The sequence below is a fragment of the Pangasianodon hypophthalmus genome, chromosome 6 (genome assembly GCF_027358585.1).
Source record: "Pangasianodon hypophthalmus isolate fPanHyp1 chromosome 6, fPanHyp1.pri, whole genome shotgun sequence".
NCBI lineage: Eukaryota > Metazoa > Chordata > Actinopteri > Siluriformes > Pangasiidae > Pangasianodon > Pangasianodon hypophthalmus.
The window spans coordinates 14,519,044-14,539,457 of NC_069715.1; the positions used below are offsets into that span (position 1 = coordinate 14,519,044).

At 38.9% G+C, this 20,414-nt stretch overlaps 2 protein-coding genes across 5 annotated transcripts in view; one reads left to right on the forward strand and one right to left on the reverse strand.

The window, feature by feature from the left end:
- cftr (CF transmembrane conductance regulator) overlaps positions 1-13,829 on the forward strand; it is a 28,391-nt gene extending 14,562 nt beyond the window's left edge. The window contains exons 16-27 of the mRNA XM_034305411.2: positions 352-389; positions 641-915; positions 1,010-1,089; positions 1,235-1,385; positions 2,653-2,880; positions 3,205-3,305; positions 3,856-4,089; positions 7,224-7,379; positions 7,476-7,565; positions 7,884-8,056; positions 8,236-8,341; positions 13,000-13,829. Of these exons, the coding sequence (XP_034161302.2) occupies positions 352-389; positions 641-915; positions 1,010-1,089; positions 1,235-1,385; positions 2,653-2,880; positions 3,205-3,305; positions 3,856-4,089; positions 7,224-7,379; positions 7,476-7,565; positions 7,884-8,056; positions 8,236-8,341; positions 13,000-13,212 (1,845 nt within the window). The 3' untranslated portion in view covers positions 13,213-13,829. The remainder of the gene's footprint in view (positions 1-351; positions 390-640; positions 916-1,009; positions 1,090-1,234; positions 1,386-2,652; positions 2,881-3,204; positions 3,306-3,855; positions 4,090-7,223; positions 7,380-7,475; positions 7,566-7,883; positions 8,057-8,235; positions 8,342-12,999) is intronic.
- cttnbp2 (cortactin binding protein 2) overlaps positions 1,228-20,414 on the reverse strand; it is a 61,627-nt gene continuing 42,440 nt past the window's right edge. The window contains exons 16-23 of one of the 4 annotated variants that reach the window (XM_053234732.1): positions 20,027-20,211; positions 19,530-19,708; positions 19,221-19,426; positions 18,375-18,557; positions 18,232-18,283; positions 17,995-18,106; positions 17,577-17,726; positions 1,228-1,363 (exon numbers count right to left, since the gene is read on the reverse strand). In XM_053234732.1, coding sequence (XP_053090707.1) covers positions 1,316-1,363; positions 17,577-17,726; positions 17,995-18,106; positions 18,232-18,283; positions 18,375-18,557; positions 19,221-19,426; positions 19,530-19,708; positions 20,027-20,211 — 1,115 coding nt within the window. In that variant the 3' untranslated portion in view covers positions 1,228-1,315. Of the gene's footprint in view, positions 1,364-15,030; positions 16,206-17,576; positions 17,727-17,994; positions 18,107-18,231; positions 18,284-18,374; positions 18,558-19,104; positions 19,427-19,529; positions 19,709-20,026; positions 20,212-20,414 lie in introns of those variants that run through there. The other 3 variants (XM_026927341.3, XM_026927342.3, XR_008301885.1) reach the window with 3 other exon arrangements.

Here is a 20,414-nt window from a genome sequence, read left to right on the forward strand (position 1 = left end):
AACTCGGATTATCAATCAGTGTTTATCTTATTGAACTCAGATCTTCCAAAAAAAAAAAAAAAAAAAAAAGTGAATGTAATCACTCACCACTAGTTAGCTGTGGGTAGAATTCAAATGTCATATTGAATATAACACTTTTTGAAATTTGAAAAGCTGGGTTTTGTCTCTCTGTCGGTTGTTTGACTACCTAACTGAGGCCAGCTGTGATGATGGGCACAACAAAATTATTTACAAACATGAAACTGGTCTATTTGGCAGAAACACTTGAAAGAAGTTCAGTGGTTCAAAGCCCTGAAAAAGAATCAAGAGTCTTTTCCTCAATCTGAAGATTGCTTAAATTTCTGTTTATAGGTGGCTGGATCTGTTGTTGGGATTTTTCTGATAACTGAGTGAGTGTAAACTAAAGCCCTCCTACTTTATCATATACAGATCTTCTTTTTTCCCAACAAATCTCTATTTATTTAGAAAAAAAAGCTCTATTTATTTATTTATTTATTATGCTTAATGTATTTCTTTCTTTCTTTCTTTCTTTTTTTTTTTTTACTTTTTTAGCAAAATATACTAAATTATGTATGGTGGTCTAACAGTAGTCTTTACTCTAAATAGTCTTAACCCATGCATCCTCCCCATTCTTTTTCAGTGAGATCTGGAAAGAGGAGCATCCTAGCCCAAATGCCACCAAGCAAACCAACTTATCACTATCTGGTACACAGTATGCTATCACTGCCCAACCCAACAGCAGCTATTACATCATTTACATCTATGTAGCAACGTCGGAGAGCATCTTAGCTCTGGGCTTTTTTCGGGGTCTACCTCTGGTCCACACCATGATCACCATATCCAAGAAACTGCATCAGAAAATGCTGAGCTCTGTGTTAAGGGCACCAATGTCTGTCCTCAACACCATGAAGACAGGTGTGTGAGATACAAACGCAGCAGCAGTATGCTTATATTTTCATGTGATGCAGTGCGTGTTGTCAAACTTTGCACTCTGTTTTCATTTTCAAAGGTTGCATCATGAACAGATTCACTAAGGACATGGCTACTATAGATGACATGTTGCCTCTGCTGATGTTTGACCTTGTCCAGGTTTGTAGCCACAATGAGTTTCAAAACTTGTGTGCCAAAATATTAAAAAATAAAAAAGAGCTACAGCACTGAGAAGTATGACAAACCAATTAGTCCGTCCTTGATTTCACCTGCCTGAATTAAACATTTTCTATCCTCTATACAGCTGACCCTGGTGGTGCTGGGATGCATTCTGGTGGTGTCCATCATGCGGCCATACATATTCCTTGCAGCTACACCCTTGGCCTTAGTCTTTATTGTGATGAGGAAGTACTTCCTGCGCACAGGTCAACAGCTGAAACAAATGGAGACAGAAGGTGAGAAGTAACAGATACTGTATGTGGGTGCCAATCTTTGCATATACACATTGTCAATCAGGGGCAAAAGTGTTACAGTTTCCTTGACGTGTTCCCTCACTTGAGCAATGTGTTTATATAATAACCAGTGGTGCCAGCTTTGTATCAGAGGCAGACACACAATGATGGTTAGGAACAATGTAAGGATCAGAAAGAATCCTAAGAATGAGCACTGCATTCCAGCAGAGGTTATAGGGATGGCTAGAGGGGAAGCCTAGGGCTCATAGTTTAAGACAGATCTCTGACTGTACATGGATCAGGCTGGGATGTGACACTCTTTCAGGGGAGAGCCAGAAATTTTGACAAGGCCCTGGCAGAAGGTCAGCAGCACGGCAGAAAACAGGAGAGGAGGAGAGGATGAATGAGTCAGGCAGGAGGAGATGGGATATCTCAGAGGAAGCAGCATGGGCAGAAGACAGAATTTGGCCTCTTTGTTTGTCTTTGTTATTCTGCAGTGTGATATGTCCCAAGTGACGCTGTAACCCCACTGCTGACCCAGTCTGTCCAGATCACTTCTCACCCTGCTTCATGAACAGGAAGCAGAAATGTGTTATCCTCAAACGCTGATGGCTAGTTTTTATGCCAGTCTTTATAAGGTCACCCAGAGAGCAGATGAGGATTTTCCACACTGAACTGGTACAGTTTTGGAACAACTCAACAAGAGATTTCCTCCTGACTCTGCTATCATCATTCATTGAATTGGGCAAACTAAGCAGGACAGGGTTAGTGTTTGTGAAAGGGAATTAGGAATGTTTGCATGCTCTAATGAATGTTGATAATGTGATGATTAATGAATCGTTTGGGAATGGCTCATGCTACACACAGTTCTTTTGTATATGTGCTGGTGAGGCTGGCATGTTCATGAGTAGGGGACTGATAACACAAGGGCAGAGGACAGACTTTTATTTCTTCCTTCCTTTTCCTGGCTTCCTTCTTGGTGGGGCCAGGTGTGATAGGTTGTATAAAAAGACTCAGACCTTTTAGGAGCACAAGGTTATATTTAAGAATGCAACCAATCAAGAGTCAGTATGCTTGATTCTACTGTTGTGTCAGATTCACAAGCAATAATGGAATATATAATAGATCCTTACATTTGAAGGGATGAAGGAAGGATATTCTAGAGGCAGCATTGTATAATAATCAGCATTGTCCTGACTAAAAGCTTGAACAATAATTACTTTTAAAATTAATACTCTCTCTCTCTGTCTCTCTCTCTCTCTTCTTCCAGCTCGAAGTCCCATCTTCTCCCATCTCATCATCTCACTAAAAGGACTGTGGACGATCCGGGCCTTTGACCGGCAGGCATACTTTGAAACTCTGTTCCATAAAGTCCTCAACACACACACAGCCATCTGGTTCCTCTACCTTTCCACCCTGCGCTGGTTCCTCTTCCGCGCTGACATCATCTATTTCTTCTTCTTCACGCTCGCTGCCTGGATTGCAGTAGGAACCAACCGTAAGCACTCTCTTCTATTTTCTACTCTAAAGCTATCCTGACTGCATCCAGATTATTGCTTATGCACCCTCTAGAGTGCACTCTATGTGAACTAGTGAGCTTTATGTATGTGGCCATGCTAGTTGGAGCTGAATGCTGGAAGTTGCAGAGGTTGTAGACAGTGAGCAGATGCTTGAATGCTTGATTTGGCTGGTTTCACAGACAATTTCACTGAGAGGTAATTGCTAGCAGTGTTTGGGAAAATGCCTTTGAAGTGCATTTAGAGGTCATTGTATGCACTGTTGTGCTTGATGTTTACTCATGTGCTTGTGTGTTATTCCACAGAGGACAAACCGGGTGAGGTTGGTATCATTATAGCTCTGGCGATGCTCATTCTAGGCACCTTCCAGTGGTGTGTTGTCACCAGCATTGCAGTGGATGGAATGGTATGTCCCCCCTCAGTCTCTCTCTCTCTCTCTCTCTCTCGCTCAGATACACACACACACACACCAAAACACACATATTCATTCATATTCATTCATTCATCTTTGTAACTTTACTTATTCTTGCCATTCCCTTATGTAAAGTTGCACCCTATTTTGTCTTTGACTGTGGCTGAAAAGCAGAAGTTGTCCTGTTTTGTAATGGTGTGGAAGAGTTTGTGTGTGAAGTTGAAAATGCAGAGATTTTTTTTCTGCACAAAGTCTGTGTTATTAGTCTTATCAGGGTGAAGAACATTATGTTCTTCCACAGCTCTTCAGAGCAAGTGGTGAAATGTGTTGTTGATATTCATAAAACGTCTGCCCATACAAACGTCTGCACATTTGCAGATATTCACCCTGAAAGTCATGGATACAATTAGACTTACCTCCTTTAGCCTGCACTCAATCAAAAGTACAAGACATTCAAGCATCATTTGGAAGCTAAACAAACCAACATTCATGTTTAGGCAATTACCTGACTTGCTTACATCATTGCTCTTATTCTCACCTCCAGATGCGTTCTGTGGAGCGCGTCTTTAAGTTCATCGACCTGCCGTCTGAGGAGCCCAAACCTAGGCTGGGCAAGAGAAAAGCCTCGACCCTGGTCATTGAGAACCCGGAGGCCTGCACTGACACTTGCTGGCCCATCCATGGGCAGATGGACATACGCAACTTAACAGTCAAATACACTGAGGCGGGACATGCCGTGCTCAAGAACCTCTCTTTCAGCGTGGAGGGTGGACAGAAGGTATGTGTAGGGGCCAGTGCAGTTGATCATTAGAGTTCACAAACCAAAATTTCTCATAAGGTGATGGTAGTTTAAGAAAGGGTTCTGTTAGACCCCTTTATGAAGCTCAAGCCATCCAATGAACCCTTGAGGAATGCTATTTTCTACAGCTGGAATACCTAAGACAATATTATGAAAAGCTTTAAATATTTTCTACTGCAGCACTTTGATTTCCTATTTAGTTTTTTAAGTTAAATTAAATTAAATTCAACCCCCAAATTCAACGCTTTTTCTTAACAAAATGTCTCCATGCTTCCAGCAACTGACACTGAAAAAATCTACTGGTAAAGCACAGAACAAACAAAATTATGTAGGTCACTAAAGCTTTTTCTGAATCCTGGCCAGACCACTATTTTAAGCCTCAAAAAGAGAACATGTCTGACGAAAAGGACATTGGGTCATCCTACTGTAAATCTGTTATTGTGTGTCTCACTTTAATGGCAGTCTCCACCTTTTTTCTAATTTTAGAGGATCTGTCTCAGGATACAGTGAACAATTATGTCCCATCAAACAAATATCTTGTTAGTGGGAGTATCAATGACCAAAAAAAAAAAAAGTGTCATGGAAACAATTTCTGTTATTGTATTTCTATTATTCTACTATTGTTTTAGCCAGAGGAGATTCTTTTTCAAACATGGCAGTAAGCAATAAGATAAGAGCAATATCAGTTTCTTATCAAAAACAATAACTAAAGTAACAAATGATACTTTTCTGATGATCAAATTCATTCAGGCCTTATAATCAATGAGTCCTCAAATTTTCCAAAAAAGGAAAAACACATCATAAAGTTTATCATTCAGCAGCGATTCGTTTAAGCAATATTGAACGAACAAGCATGCTGTTGTAGTGAATGTTAGCACAGCTGTGATTACTTGCGGCCTCGTCTCTATGGCACAATCACAGCCATGCTGATATTTAGTACACCACCATGATTGCGAGTGTGATATTTCTTTTATACAGTTCTTTAAACAAGAAATTAATATTGAGGAACTGACATTTCAGACACAATATGGCCAAATATTTTGTTTGTTTATCCGTCAGTGAAAATACTTTCCAAAGAAGCCACAGCTGGATAGGGCATTGTGTGACAGCACGTAGTGAGTGTAGTAACGGTTTTAATTTTGTAGCAAACACAGACAAGCGGAGTGATACAAACAGTGAAATGTCCCAGGGCTGTTATACTAAATATCAGCACTCTTGGAACACCACTTTTCCAATCAGAATAGTGGACTGGAACTAACTGTTGTATATTATGGATTAATACAGCTTTAGGACTGTTGTGTTGTGAAAAAATCTAATCTAATTTTGGAGAAAGTTGTTCCCCAGCAGCTCTGTTCTTTTATTTAAGTAGGAATAAGCATTATGTATTGTTTACTTAAGCATCATATTATAGTATCAGCATATGCTAAAGTAGTTAATGACCAACTGCTGGCCTCAGATAGTGGATATGTTTTGGCACTGTTGGACTTGAGTGCAGCCTTAAACAAGTTTTCAAGTTTAGGAGGAAACTGCCTTCCTAGTTTAGTTATTACTTGACAGAGCTTTAGCAATTTATTAGCATTATTTTTCAAAATTTGCAAAATGGTGTCCTGCAAGGTTCTGTTTAAGGCCTTCTATTTTCCCCTTTATATACAGCACCTTGAACATGTTTTTCACATCACACACTGCACACCTATACTAAACTTAAGACTTTGCTAAAGACATAACATCTTGGATGAACAGACGTTTCCTCCTCCTCAATTCTGATGAAAAAGGAGCACAGATATTAGGTACTATGTCTGCTCAAAATAAGGATTCTGATTTTACCACATACCTTGATGACTATACTACAACACCAAAACCTACAGTTAATAAACATGGTGGTGTCACATTTGATGGTGGTCTATTATTTGGGTCCCACATATGTAACATCTGTCAAATTACATATTATCTTTTAATAAACAAATAAAGAAACAAATTTTTAAAAAAAAATGTTGCTATCAGAGCTTTCAGCTAGTTCAGAATATGTGTTCTTAATAAGATCTGTGTTCTTAATAAGAAAAGAAAACCAGAGGGAATTACCCCAGTTGGCTACTTTTTAAGTTTTGCTTTAACTACAAAGTCCAGCTTGTGATGTTTAAAGCCCTATATGGTTTAGCCATAGCTTAACTCTTGAAGCAGTATAACCCATTACGACCACTCTGCTCAGCCAAGACAGGCTTACTGTTAATCCCAGGGATCACTTACAGCTCAGCCTCTAGAAGATGTTTTTCTTATATCATCCCTGAATTCAGGAATAGTGTTCTTTTAGCAGCAAGGGACCCCTTCAGTATAGATGTATTTTCTGAACATATTTCTGTTCAATATTCAACTATTCAAATACACTCAGTATTTAAACGTGTCCAATAATATTTTGGCTATTTGTTGGAGCCTTAGAGCAATTCTTTCTGACCTTTATATTCACAGAACACAGTTTCATTAAAAGTGCTATTAGATCTACCTTAACATTATTTATAGGCATTATTGACATTATTTATTACATGACATTATGTATATGTTTGAGTTATTGAGATTCAACTCATTCATTTCAAGTGACCAGTCAAACAGGCTAATAATTCTAAAAATTAAATAGTAATAACTTTGTTAATGGTAGATTTTGATTTTCACCACAGTAACAAAATAGAAAAATTCACACTCCCCCTGCCTATGCTTCACCCCTGGGGTCCTCAGACCCCATTTTGAGAACCACTGCTCTAGAGAATATGAGGAACATAATGTTTATAGGTGTTTTTATAACAGATTGAAACATACTTGTTCAGCCTTTTATTTTATTACAATTTTATTTTCTATAATTTTTTATAATTTCTATAATTTTTCATAATTTCATAATCTTCATAGATTATTAGTTATTTTTGTTAATGGAGAGTATTGAAGGGTATTATATTTATGTTTTATCGTGATTTTTTTAATGTAAATCATTTGCAAAATGCATGGTAATTATTATTATTATTATTATTATTATTATTATTATTATTATTATTATAGCAATGGAATGCACTAACAAGCTTGTGTATAAATGTAAATAACTGAATTAAGAACTTTTTTTTGGTTTTTAGGTGGGCATACTGGGCAGGACAGGTTCTGGGAAAAGCACACTATTCAATGCGCTCCTGCGTCTGGCCTACACAGATGGAGACATGTCTATTGACGGCGTCTCTTGCTATAACATGTCCCTGCAAAAATGGAGGAAGGCTTTTGGTGTGGTGCCTCAGGTACGTCCACAGCTCTGAATGACACAAATTTGTATTGTTCTTACAGAATTATATAAGCCCTCTCATTTTGGCTTTGTAACTCCTCGGCTGCTACAGAAAGTTTTCATCTTTACTGGGACATTTCGGATGAACCTGGACCCATGTGGATGCCACAGTGACAAGGAGCTGTGGAGGGTTGCTGAGGAGGTAAGTCTCATTGCTGTAACACTCACTATGAACAATTTGTTCATAGTGCACTTTAAAGACACATCCTAATTGCTTGTCAAATAACAGGCAAGTCTGCATTGTCCATCAATCGACCAACATTCAAGTTTTTGTTTTTTACCATTCTTGTATACTTGAATAATTGGTAATGGAAAGTATGTAATTTTGTTAAAATATGCTACATGGATATAAGTGTGAGTTACGGATGTGCTTCTTACTGTTATTTGCAATGAGAAATGTCAAATTCTGAGAAATGTGTAATTCCTGTGTGGATAGTTTTAATTTGTTTTTTTTTTTCAGGTGGGGCTTAAGTCAGTGATTGAGCAATTTCCAGATAAACTGGATTTCCAGCTGGAATACGGGGGTCATGTGCTCAGCTACGGCCACAAGCAGCTGATGTGTCTGGCTCGATCCATCCTCAGTAGGGCCCGAATCTTGCTGCTGGATGAACCCAGTGCCCACCTTGACCCCATGTAGGTGAACCACCATCATAACCATAGCACATAGAAGATGGCTAACATTGTTCTGTGATCTGTGCTAAGAGAAATCCTTGTTGGTAGAAACAAGAACTTCAATTTGAGATTAAATTGCTACACTGGTTTTTGTTATGGTAACTGATGAGTTGTGTTATGCTAACTGTGATGGATTACAGAACTGTGAAGGTACTGAAGAAGACGCTCAGGCAGTCCTTCTCCTCCTGCACTATCTTACTGTGTGAACACAAAGTGGAACCGCTGCTTGAGTGCCAGTGCTTCCTGGTAAAGCTCTCTCTGTCATCACTTTTATTTCACCAATTAGGAAACCCAGCAGCCATGCTACTGAAGTTGGCCCCAATATAAAAATCAATTATATAAAACTTAAATAAGTCATTTTTTTGTGCTGTGAAATGATAGTGTGTATTGGTTTTGTTTTTGAGATATTATAGCATTATATGTAATGAATAAAACATGCTGTTATAAGAAAATCAGCAACAAGGGGGTCTGATGTGGCCAGACACAAAGTGGTGTTACTGTTACCACTGTGAAGTTTCCAAATAACGGCATTTTGTACGTTTTAACAGATTGTAGTTATATTTAATGTTGTGGAATGTCTGTGGTTTTAAGTTAGTTCCTGTTATCACTTGTCACAGCATGCTATTAACAGTTGCTCCCTCACCAGCTCTTTTTTCACTCTCTTGAAGACAAAAAAAACATAGCTTGTCATGTTAAAGAAGAAACAGAAAGTGCAAAGCCCTCTGTTCTGTGAAGGAAAAGTTTACCTCTTAACTGTTACAAAGTGCTAACACTGGACACTCCTTCCAAACATGTTACATAAATGTCTCCAGACAGAAAACTTCATCATACCAACAAGTACACATTTTTTTTAATCTGTTTATGTGGAGTATGTGCCATACAAGTCCCTATTTAAGTTGTTACTATGAAATGATTATGGATTAGAATGAGCACATTAATATAAACCTTACAGCCAGAACTACTGTCTGAGCTGCTGTTATAGAAAATTAATCAACACCTTTTGGTCTAAATTAAAGTCAGTGAATTGAACCCGTAATATGTGGAAAAACTTAAATGTGCTGTTTTTGTACAGAAAAAACAACAACATATATTAATAACAGTAATTTGGTTGGATTTTTTAAAGTAAAAAGCGTCTCTGAAGTAACTATAACATCTGTATTTAAAGTGAAATACAGCTGTTGAAATATCTCAGCAATCAAACCAGCACAAACAATCATTTTTGCAGCACAGCACAAATACATTACTTAAGTGTTATTCCATTTCTTTGTCATTTGGGGTGCCAGTTGCAAGTAGGTTATTTAGACATACTGTCATGATTATCAGCAATAATGTCATATTAGCATTCACAAATTTGTAAGATAGCATTCATAATATGAGCTAGATAATAAAATAACCTGTTTGCACAAAACCTGCTTTGCAACAGATGGCATTCATTTCAGTGCTGACTATTGAACTGAGCCTAATTGTTGGAAACTTGGGCAAAGTGGGAGGATGTTGGCTAATGTAAATGCATGATGAGACAGAAATGATCAGTGGTGGATTTTTGTCACAGTGAACTCCTATGCAAACATTACATTTGGGCCCAACTCATGTTACCTTTAAAAAAAAGCATGTACACACTCCCACATACAGTCAGGTCCATAAATATTGGGACAGTGACACAGTTTTGGTAATTTTGCCTCTGTACACCACCACAGTGGATTTGAAATGAAGCAGTCAAGATGTGACTGAAGCGTAGACTTTCAGCTTTAATTCAAGGGGTTTAACAAAAATATTGCATTAACCGTTTAGGAATTACAGCCATTTTTTACAGAGTTCCTCCATTTTCACAGGCTCAAAAGTAATGGGACAAACTAATATAATCATAAATATTAGGATTATTTTTATTACTTGGAGGTAAATCCTTTGCAGTCAATGACTACCTGAAGTCTGGACCCCATGGACATCACCAAATGCTGAGTTTCCTCCCTTGAGATGATTTGCCAGGTCTTTACTGCAGCAATCTTCAGTTGCTGCTTGTTTGTGGGTCATTCTGCCTTCAGATTTGTCTTCAGTAAGTGAAAAGCAGCTCAGTTGGGTTGAGGTCAGGTGACTGACTCGGTCATTTAAGAACATTTAATTTCCAAGCTCTTGGGCTGCTTTCACAGTATGTTTTGGGGTGTTATCCATCTGTACTGTGAAGCGCTGTCCTATCAGTTTTGCAGCATTTGACTGAATCTGAGCAGAAAGTATAGCTCTGTACACTTCAGAATTCATCCTGCTACTTCTATCAACAGTCACATTATCAATAAACCCCAGTGACCCAGTTCCATTGGCAGCCAAACATGCCCATGCCATAACACTGCCTCCACATGTTTGACGGATGATGTGGTATGCTTTGGATCATGAGCCCTTCCTTTCCTTCTCCATACTTTTCTCTTCCCATCATTCTGGTACAAGTTAATCTTGCATCAGAACTGGTCAGGCTTTTTTTAGAGGTTTTTTAGCAAAGTCTAATCTGGCCTTTGTGTTCTTGAGTGTTACCAGCGGTTTGTATCTTGAGGTAAACCGTCTGTATTTACATTCATGAAGGTGGCTCTTGATTGTAGACTTTGACAATGATAGGCCTACCTCCTCCAGAGTGTTCCTGACTTGGCTAGATGTTGTGAAGGGGTTGTTCTTCAATAAGAAAAGAATTCTGCAATCATCCACTTTAGTTGTTTTCTGCGGTCTCCCAGGCCTTTTGGTGTTTCTGAGCTCGCCAGTGCATTCCTTCTTTTCAAGAATGTACCAAATTGTTGATTTGGCCCTCCTAAAGTTTCTGCTATCTCTCTGATAGGTCTGTTTTGGTTTTTCAGCCTAATGATGGCCTCCTTCACTTGCATCAACACCTCTTTGGACGGCATATTGAGAGTTCCCATGAACAGCTACCAAATGTAAATTCAACACTTGGAATCAGCTCCAGACCTTTTATCTCCTTAATTTATCATGATATAAGGAGGAAACAGGCCACAGCTGGCCATGAAACTGCTTATCAGTCAATTGTCCCATTACTTTTGAGCCTGTGAAAATGGAGGAACTCTGTAAAAAATGGCTGTAATTCCTAAACGGTTAATGCAATATTTTTGTTAAACCCCTTGAATTAAAGCTGAAAGTCTACGCTTCAGTCACATCTTGACTGCTTCATTTCAAATCCACTGTGGTGGTGTACAGAGGCAAAATTACCAAAATTGTGTCACTGTCCCAATATTTATGGACCTGACTGTACTTAATATAACATGAACAGTCAGTAACCTGGTAGCCCTGTTATGCCATGTAGTACTGTCTATACCTGCTTAACTGCTTAAAACAAGCATGGCTTCTAAGTCATTTACATCCACTGCAGTATTTTGGCACTGCTGCCTGAATTCACAGCTTTTATCTGTGATAATCACAGCATTATATGCAAATACTGAGATGGCAGCCATGACCAAATAACAACAAAGCCAGATAGGTTGCTCACTCATTCTGGTGAGAATTTGACAGGCTTTCATTTCAGCAAATAGGTGAATTTGAATACACTACAAGACAGATCAATATGCCATAACTTGCAGCTGTTAGCTAACTATATAGTATGTGCATTAAAAAGTACCAAACCATTAGCATTTGCTAATGTGGTTATGACGTTTACCACTTAACAGTGGTAAGCTGTTAAGTTTGTTGTTAGTTGTTAAGGAAGGAGACAAGCTGCCATAAAGACCACATGTAAAAATGGATCCAATCCATTTACCTTTACCTTTGCACTACGTGGCCAAAGGTATGTGGAAACCTGATCAATCGCATCCATATGTACTTATTGAACATCCCATTATAGATTATAATGGGTCTGAACCTCACTTTGTGCACAGGGACATTGTTCTGCTGGAAAAGTAAAGGGAAATCCTTATGTTAAAGCATACAAAGGCATTCTAGACAATTGTGTACTTCCAACATTGTGGCAACAGTTTGGGGAAGACCAATATACGAGTATGATGGTGAGGCGTCCACATACTTTTGGCCATATAGTATATGTAAGCAAAGCGATGTAACCTGATCAATCATTAGTGACTTCTTATACATTCCCTATTACATACAATACACATTTTCAAGATCTCCCAGATCTTTAAAAGTTGGGAAAACCATGGATTATCTTTCAAATTCCACAAAATTAGCACAAAATAATGCATTAATATTGTATAGTATTAGATGTAATAGAAAAGCAAATTGTAACAGTGAAACATCTTTCATTGTCTACTTCCAAAAGGCGGAAGGCGTGAGTGTACTTTAGCTTGAATTAACTTGGATGTTATTCATGCTTTCACAATTATTCATGCTTTCACAGTTTGAACACAGTGATATCAGCAGCTGGGTCCATCTGGATCACGGTCCTCAGTGGGGCAGACCCCTCAAGCTATTATTATGATCAGTCATATTGGAGATTAACAATGTCATTTTGTTATACTAGCTATATTTAATATGAGCAGTCATATTGGAGATTAACAATGTCATTTTGTTATACTAGCTATATTTAATAAGAGCAGTCATATTGGAGATTAACAATGTCATTTTGTTATACTAGCTATATTTAATAAGAGCAGTCATATTGGAGATTAACAATGTCATTTTGTTATACTAGCTATATTTAATAAGAGCAGTCATATTGGAGATTAATAATGTCATTTTGTTATACTAGCTATATTTAATAAGAGCAGCCATATTGGAGATTAACAATGTCATTTTGTTATACTAGCTATATTTAATATGAGCAGTCATATTGGAGATTAACAATATCATTCTGTCATACTAGTTATATTTGATATTATGATATTATGTTTGAGATTAACAATACAGTTAATTAGAGTGGTACTAAAGTTTTTCTGTGATGTATGTTCACCCTCTTGCTATAGATGATGGAGCAGGGCAAGGTAAAGACTTATGAGTCAATCCAGCGCCTGCTGAACGAGACCAGCCAGCTGAAACAGGCCATGAGTCCAGCCGAGCGCCTCAAACTGTTCCCACGCCGCAACTCTAGCATGCGTGTGCCGCAGCCCAAACTGAGTTCCGTCACACTTACACTACAGGAGGAGACTGAGGACGACATCCAAGACACTCGTCTCTAAGCCCCAGGCAATCAGACACTAACAGAGACTCTGCCTTCATGAGCTCCTGCTAACTTAGGACTACTCATGTCCTATACAATATGTCCTCATTTTACACACTCATTCTGAACTGTACTTTTTCATCATGTGCTGATGATCTGGAATACGATTGTGGTACAATAAATGAACATCTTTTTTATACATGCAATAAATATAATTTAAGGTACTTTATAGACTTTCATAACAGGAGACAGTGGGACCAGGAAATGATCATCCCACTGTAAAAAGTCAAAAAGACACTTTTATCATGTTCTTCTTCTTGGTGGCCTTCACAGATCATTTTTCAGAACAGTTGTAAATCTTCTCAACTTATTTATTGAATTGTCAGTCCACAAGCCTCAAACTTGTTCCTGTAAAAGTACTGCAAAATGTGCTTTTGTAAAATGCATGCACAACTTTTACTTTTATTTTTTTTATTTAGGAATTTTATTTAACTACTAACAAATTAGGCCCGAAATGAAATGCAAAGTGTTAGTACTATGGATTTTTTTTTTTTTTACACTACCGGTCAGAGGTTTGAAAACAAAGCTAACTTTGTGAAAAAATAAACATGAAAAATTTATTTTTTCAAGAGATAATGAATTGTAAATCTTTATTGTGTCAAAACTTACATTCTCTATTCATCAAACTATTCTATTGTAGCTTTAATTCAAGGCACCTTTTCAAGAAGTTTCAGCAGATATGTTGCTGAAATGCCTTTTATAACGTACAGTGTGTGCATAATTATTTGGCAAGTCTGTATTCTGATCATATATTATTTCTAGACACATTTTTCCAACTCTAAACCACGAACGTGAATTTACTGGGTAGAATCATTTTCAGGGGTTATTTAGTTGCATCATGAGGGAGGGCATGGCTTAAAGCGATTAAAATCTTACATCCAGGTGTGCAAAAATTGTAAGATGTCTATCAGCAGGAAGCAACACTCGAGATTGGCAAACTACTGAGGCGTGACAACGTGACAATCAAATGCTTTGCTGATAATCATCAGCAGGTTTGCTGCAAAACTAACTTCAAAAGACTTGCGAAGAATGAAACATGAAACCACCAGAAACCTGTTAGCCTCCAGCGCCACCATTTTCCAGAACTGCAACCTACCTGGAGTCTTCCAAAGTAGAAAGTGTCAGGTGCTTACATGCATTACTAAAGTAAAGTGATTTTTCAAAAGTTTTAAGGACAGATGATATGATAGCAACTCTTGATGGACCAGATGCGTGGGCCTGAGGCTGGATTGCTAATGGAGATGGTGCAGCAGTTCGAGTCCGGTGCCAGCAAGGTGGGGGAAGGGTAATAGCGTGGGTTGCTATCATTAAGGATACGCTAATTGGACCTTTTCAGGTTGAAGATGGACTGAAATTCAGCTCCCAAAACTATCGCCAGCTTGTGGAAGATACTTTCTTCAAACAGTGGTACAGGATGAAGTTATCAGCATTCAAGAAGACCATGAACTTTATGCAGGACAATGCTCCATTGCATGCATCCAAGTACTCCACTGCTTGGCTAGACAGAAAAGGCTTTGAAAATCACCTGATTTAAGTCCAACTGAGAATGTGTGGGAAGGAAGGAAGACACCTCTCTCGCATCTGGGAGGCTGGGGTGGCATGCAGTGGTTCACTGGGGCGGCATGCAGTGGTTCATTAGGGCGGTAGGGGTTTTGACACTACGTGGTCAAGGTCACTTCTGTTTTTAATTTTGCCTACATTTCCACCTGGATTAATAACACTGGAGTATATGAATGGATGTGTGAGAGGAAATAAAATCAAGGGCTTGCGGTAATGGTTAGGGTAACAGTGCATTTTTAATCATTGTGCTTGGAGGAAACAGGACAATTCTGTGAACCTCATCAGACACCTATCTCACAATTCAACATCAGTGGTTGACTATAAGCTCTTCTGTACATATGAACAATGGTGAGTTTAAAATAATACTTGATTATCCTAAGTGTTTATTAGAGAACAACAAATCAAAAATTAATCTTGCTTTAAATTTCAGCAGTGGCTTCTGCACAAGGGTCAAAGTTCAAGCAAGTCCTGACTCAGCACACATTCCATGGGCAACTAAAACTACTCATTATGGCTTTACAGACAAAAGAAAAGGACTTGTGTTGCAATGACGTTACTTATTGCCACATTCAGTTCACTTTGAAACAAGTGAGAAAAATCGACCAAAATGTAATATTAGAAACACTATGTACAGTTCTTTTTTTTAAGCTCTTCATTATACAAGCGCATCACCACATCCACTAGTCTATATATAACATTTAAGTTCCTGTTTTTTTTTTTATTTACACATATTTGGTAAAACCCTGATTAATTTTAACAATATGTAGAACCAATCTTGCAACTATTTAAACATAAAATACTTATCCGAAAATACTTATTGGCAAAAAAAGACTAAGTTTTTCCTTTGATCACCTAAAAGCTCACAAAGCACTTCTTTTATTAGTCTTCCCAGGCTAATTCCTCAGTTTTTTTCTTTCTTTCAAACTCAATACTTCAACACTGAAATATAATAAAACTATGGTCCCAAAGTACACAAGATAATATAGTGTAACAAGTATGGACAACATTTATTATAAATACTAAAAAGCTGTCAATAACACACTTTGGAAGAAGTTTACAGAGTGGGGATATAGGGTTTGAAACGGGGATCTATTCACGGTTGCTGTAGTTTTTGTGGAAGTTGGAGTTAAGAATCCAGATCTCCTCTTCTGGTTGTTTGTTTCTGTTGTTGGGTTGTGTCTGCCTTGTTCTGCTGCTCATGTGGGCTCTGCTGCTGTGCGTTTGGGAGGGACGGATGCTGCTGCTGATAGCGGGGTTGGAGGTATTGGTGGCTCGGTGGGAGCTGCTGGGAGTTTGCTGATGCCCCTTGCTGCTGGGGATTGGCAGCTGAGATTTGGGCCTGGCCACTCGGCGTGGGGAGGTGTGGACATTTTCTGAATGACTGCTGTTAATCTGTCAACGATCCACAATTCATGTATTAAACAGAACTAGATTCATGCACACTGCATAGTATTGGCTCATAGCAAATACAATCAGATCACTTCAGTGGTAGTTGTAATGTGTTTGAATGTGAATAAAACACCAGATTAGGGTTGTTACAGTGTCACAGTGGAAAGGATATTTACCTCACTGTTGATTTCTTCAAAATACCACACTTCCTTCTATTACTGTCTACTCTAATTTTATTCTACCCAATCAAGTTCCTTAATCTAGAGGTTCTCATCCTTTTTGTGGCAAATGACTCCCCAAAAATGTAGGCTGGATTTTAGAACCCTCTCCTTCGGGATTCCTCCTACATAACACTGGATGCACACTGAATCAAGAACCTTTGCAATCTGCTACTGTTGTAAGCACGTTACACTTCTACCCCTGCTGCCCCTCCTAGTATATTCATAACCTTATCATTCATGAAGGCTATCAAACACGCTACATCACGCTGCACACTGTTGTGCTAGTTAGATTTATTTATTTTTTTCGAGGTCGCCTTTCTTCACAGCTGCTTTCTCTTTCATCTTATAGCTACAATGTGATAAATACTGACAGTGTAAGAGATTTTATGGGAAAGTCCTTCTCAAAAATAAGAAAAGAAAAACAATTAGGTGTCAGATGCTTCTATTCTTAGATGTTTTAAATAAGTATAGTAACCTATAAGCTAATAAGCTGTATGTATTTGCCTATATATAGAGATTCATTATTACCCTAGCAAAATTCTCTTTCAAGTATTTTCATGTCTGTAATCATTTTATCAGCCATTATACAGCATGCATACTGTTAAGGCATACCTGCAGTGGCTGAAGTAGACTGAATTTCTGAAGCGCTGTATTGTGTTTGGGTCAAGGTATTGTGCTAAATTGTTTGTACTGCTTCTTTTAGGAGCAAAGGTTTTATTGCAACTACAGTACCAATATTTCTGTTCTCTCAGTCATTCATACTCTGTAGGTGAACAACTAAAGGTAAGAGTATGTGTTGTGTGTGAAACTACTGTGTAACCCACATACCTTGAGAGAGAGAGAGAGAGAGAGTGTGTGAGAGTGAGAGAGAGAGAGAGAGAGAGAGAGAGAGAGCACAAGTGAGACATATATGCAGCATAAGGCTTTGTGGCCTTCATGTAAATTCCAGCTGTAGAACCATTAATGTTTGACCTTATCAGTACTGCAGGTTTTAATCATTTGGAATCAGTTCCTCAGGGAACCATGCTTGGAAATGAACTTATGCAGGGTTAGGTTGTAGCTGATGAATTGAATCAGAGGTGTTAAATCAGTAAAACACACTGGAGTTCTCAGGCAATGATCTGCTTATCCTGTGGAGTCATGCTGGTTTTACCTGCTGCACTGGAGGCTGGGTGCTGTCCAAACTGCTGTCTTCTCTGCTGGCTTGTGCTTGGAGTCCACTGTAGCTGTGCTCCAACTTTCTCCGATGAGCATCTTGACTTGGGCCAGGGAGCATAATGAAGTCCTCTTGGGACACAGCAATCTGCAGTAGACGATAAGTACATGTCTTAAACAGATATCTAGATAAGAGCGATAACAATGCTGAGTGTTACATGTTTTTGAGCAGAAAAGGTTTCTATGATGTTAAAATGTTAGTAAAATGCTGTTTTACCAATAATGCATTTTGGTCAGGACTGAAGCAATTGAAAAACTGAAACAACTACAGGACACCATATAACACCAATTCTCTGTTCACTGGGTACAACAGGATACAGACTTGAAGATTTGCACTGAATGGAATTTTGGATTACCTTGCTTATATCTGGCTCAGATTTGCTGGAGCACAAAGTCTGTAGTTCCCTGATCAGGTCGCTCTCATCATCAGAGTAGAGTGTGAGACCAGCCGAATCCCCATCACTGACTCTGGAGAAGCACATTCAAAAGTCACACAGGCTCATAATCTAAATAACCCAAAATGCTTCCATAATGATGTAGTGTGTCTATGAGTGAACAGTGCCCACTGCTGGTGATACAGCAGAGAAACAGACCTGGGATGACTGGCGTTTGTCATTAGGTGAACTTCTGAATTGGACACAGACCCTGAAGAAAAAAAAAAAAGACAGAAATGTGTTACTCTAATGAATTAATATGTAGTGAGTCTAAATAGGGCTGCCAACAGATTTTCCCTGACCTTCTTGTAAAGAGCTGTTCGAGCCTATTCCAGATGCAGGACTTGTTTTTTTTCTTGGACTGGTGTTGGATCGTCTCCATGCAGCGCTATCACGCCCTTTCCTCCCACCTTTCCTGTAGGAGTAGCTAATGGAGGAGAGTGGAAAACATCCACCCCGGAACTCTGGCAAGAGCTGGTTGATCTCTGAATAACATTTACACACAGAAAGAGGCAACTGTAAAATTCTGCATTAGTACCCCACCTTATGTGTGTTATTGTGACTGATGCGGTTCTGCGCCGCTATTCAGCAGGTGACCAACAGGTTTATCATGTTAGAAACGAACAGATTTATTTGTAAATCGTTCACAATAGCATTTACACAAGAACTGCAGTATTCCTGAAAATCCATTTAGTTCCGAAAAATGTTTGTATCTTACAAGAACTCTTGAGATTGTATCTGTTACATATAAGGAGACTCTCTAATGAGGACCTTGACTGATAAGCTTCAAAACATTTGTACTGTACTTTTATATATGGATTACGCTGTCAAGATACAATCATTTTTTCTCAATTAAACACAAATATAATGAAGATTTCATGAAACAGTGGTTTCATAACTTGAATAAACCATTTAGCAACGGATGCATGCTAGTATAAAGAAGATCAGTGTTACAGAAATTATAATACGGTGGGAAAAACACACAGCTTTACTAAAAGATTAATAAATGAGTCACAACATGTGTTACCGTACCTGACATTTCAGGACATGATGTCTGTAACTTCCAATGATGTGTGTAACTGCATCTCAGAGTGTGTAAACACTGCACCCAGTGTGTGTTACTGCACCTCAGTGTCTTAATACTGCACCTGATCTGTCCAGTGGGCAGCTGTGCAGCACGGCTTTATTCAGGACAATGTTGAGAGCTGCTCGCACTACCGCCCTCTGCCCTGGACTTAGGCCCTTGTTGCTAGGAGACCGTCGCTGCAAAGGAGAGTGCTTGGCTGTTACCCTAGAGATGACAGCATCCTCAATGCGTGGGACCACCAGCACATTCCACAGACGCGCCAACCACCTGCGAGGAAGCACAAACAGTGAAACAGAGACCATAGGCAATCATGGACATAGAAATGCGACCTCAAGTAAAAGATCAAAGTGTGTAAGTCTGCTGCACTCACTTCAAGATGGCATGTCTCTGTTCTGGCAGGACTGGGCATGAGAGAAAAACGTAAGGGCCAAGCAGGGCCTCAGGGGTTCCTAGGCGAGAGAGGCAGCTGTTGAGCTGCTGCCAGACTGAACACACCCAGGACAGAGTTCTGTGCACAGGATCGTCAGGGGTCCAGGGCTGGCCCTGAGACTGCAACCAGCACAAAAATGTTAAAATTCAAAAGAACGACAAAGATGCTCCTCGCAATATTAATTGCTACAACAATGATTTAACACTTGACTGAATTAATCTGCTGTGTTTTTGTCTCTACTGCTTTCAGTATTTTTTTTTACTTATAGTAGCACACAGTACAGCTGGTTTAAGAAATATAATTCAAGAAAACTAAAAGTTTTTCCTACCTGATTAAATTTAACAGTTATATAGTGGACACAATGTGCAGTGGATCCAATGACAAATGAAAGCTCGTATAACTAGGACAAGGATGAGGAAAATAAAAAGAGGGCAAACCTTGTGGAGAAGTTTCCTGCGAAGGTGGCGTCCCAGCATGCTGCTGAGTGGCTCGGTGTCCCAGCGCAGTTGCACCCAGCGGAAGTGCTGCTGTAGTCGCAACTCAGCACCCTGCAGCCGTGGCTTGGCCAGTGTGCCAATCAGAAAACTGCCCTCTTGGAAGTAGTACAGTCCTTCCACACCTACTGGCCAAAAGATGGCGAGTCAGAAGTGCCTTACATAGCAAAGATTAAAAGGTTATACTCAACGTATTCTACGATTACTACAAATCATGAAATATACTTATGTATACAAATATACTACATGAATACATGAAGTTTAACAAATGTTTTTAGAATCACTTGCATGTGTTGCATTCCTAATATGCTTGGAACAAAATTCTAGAGGA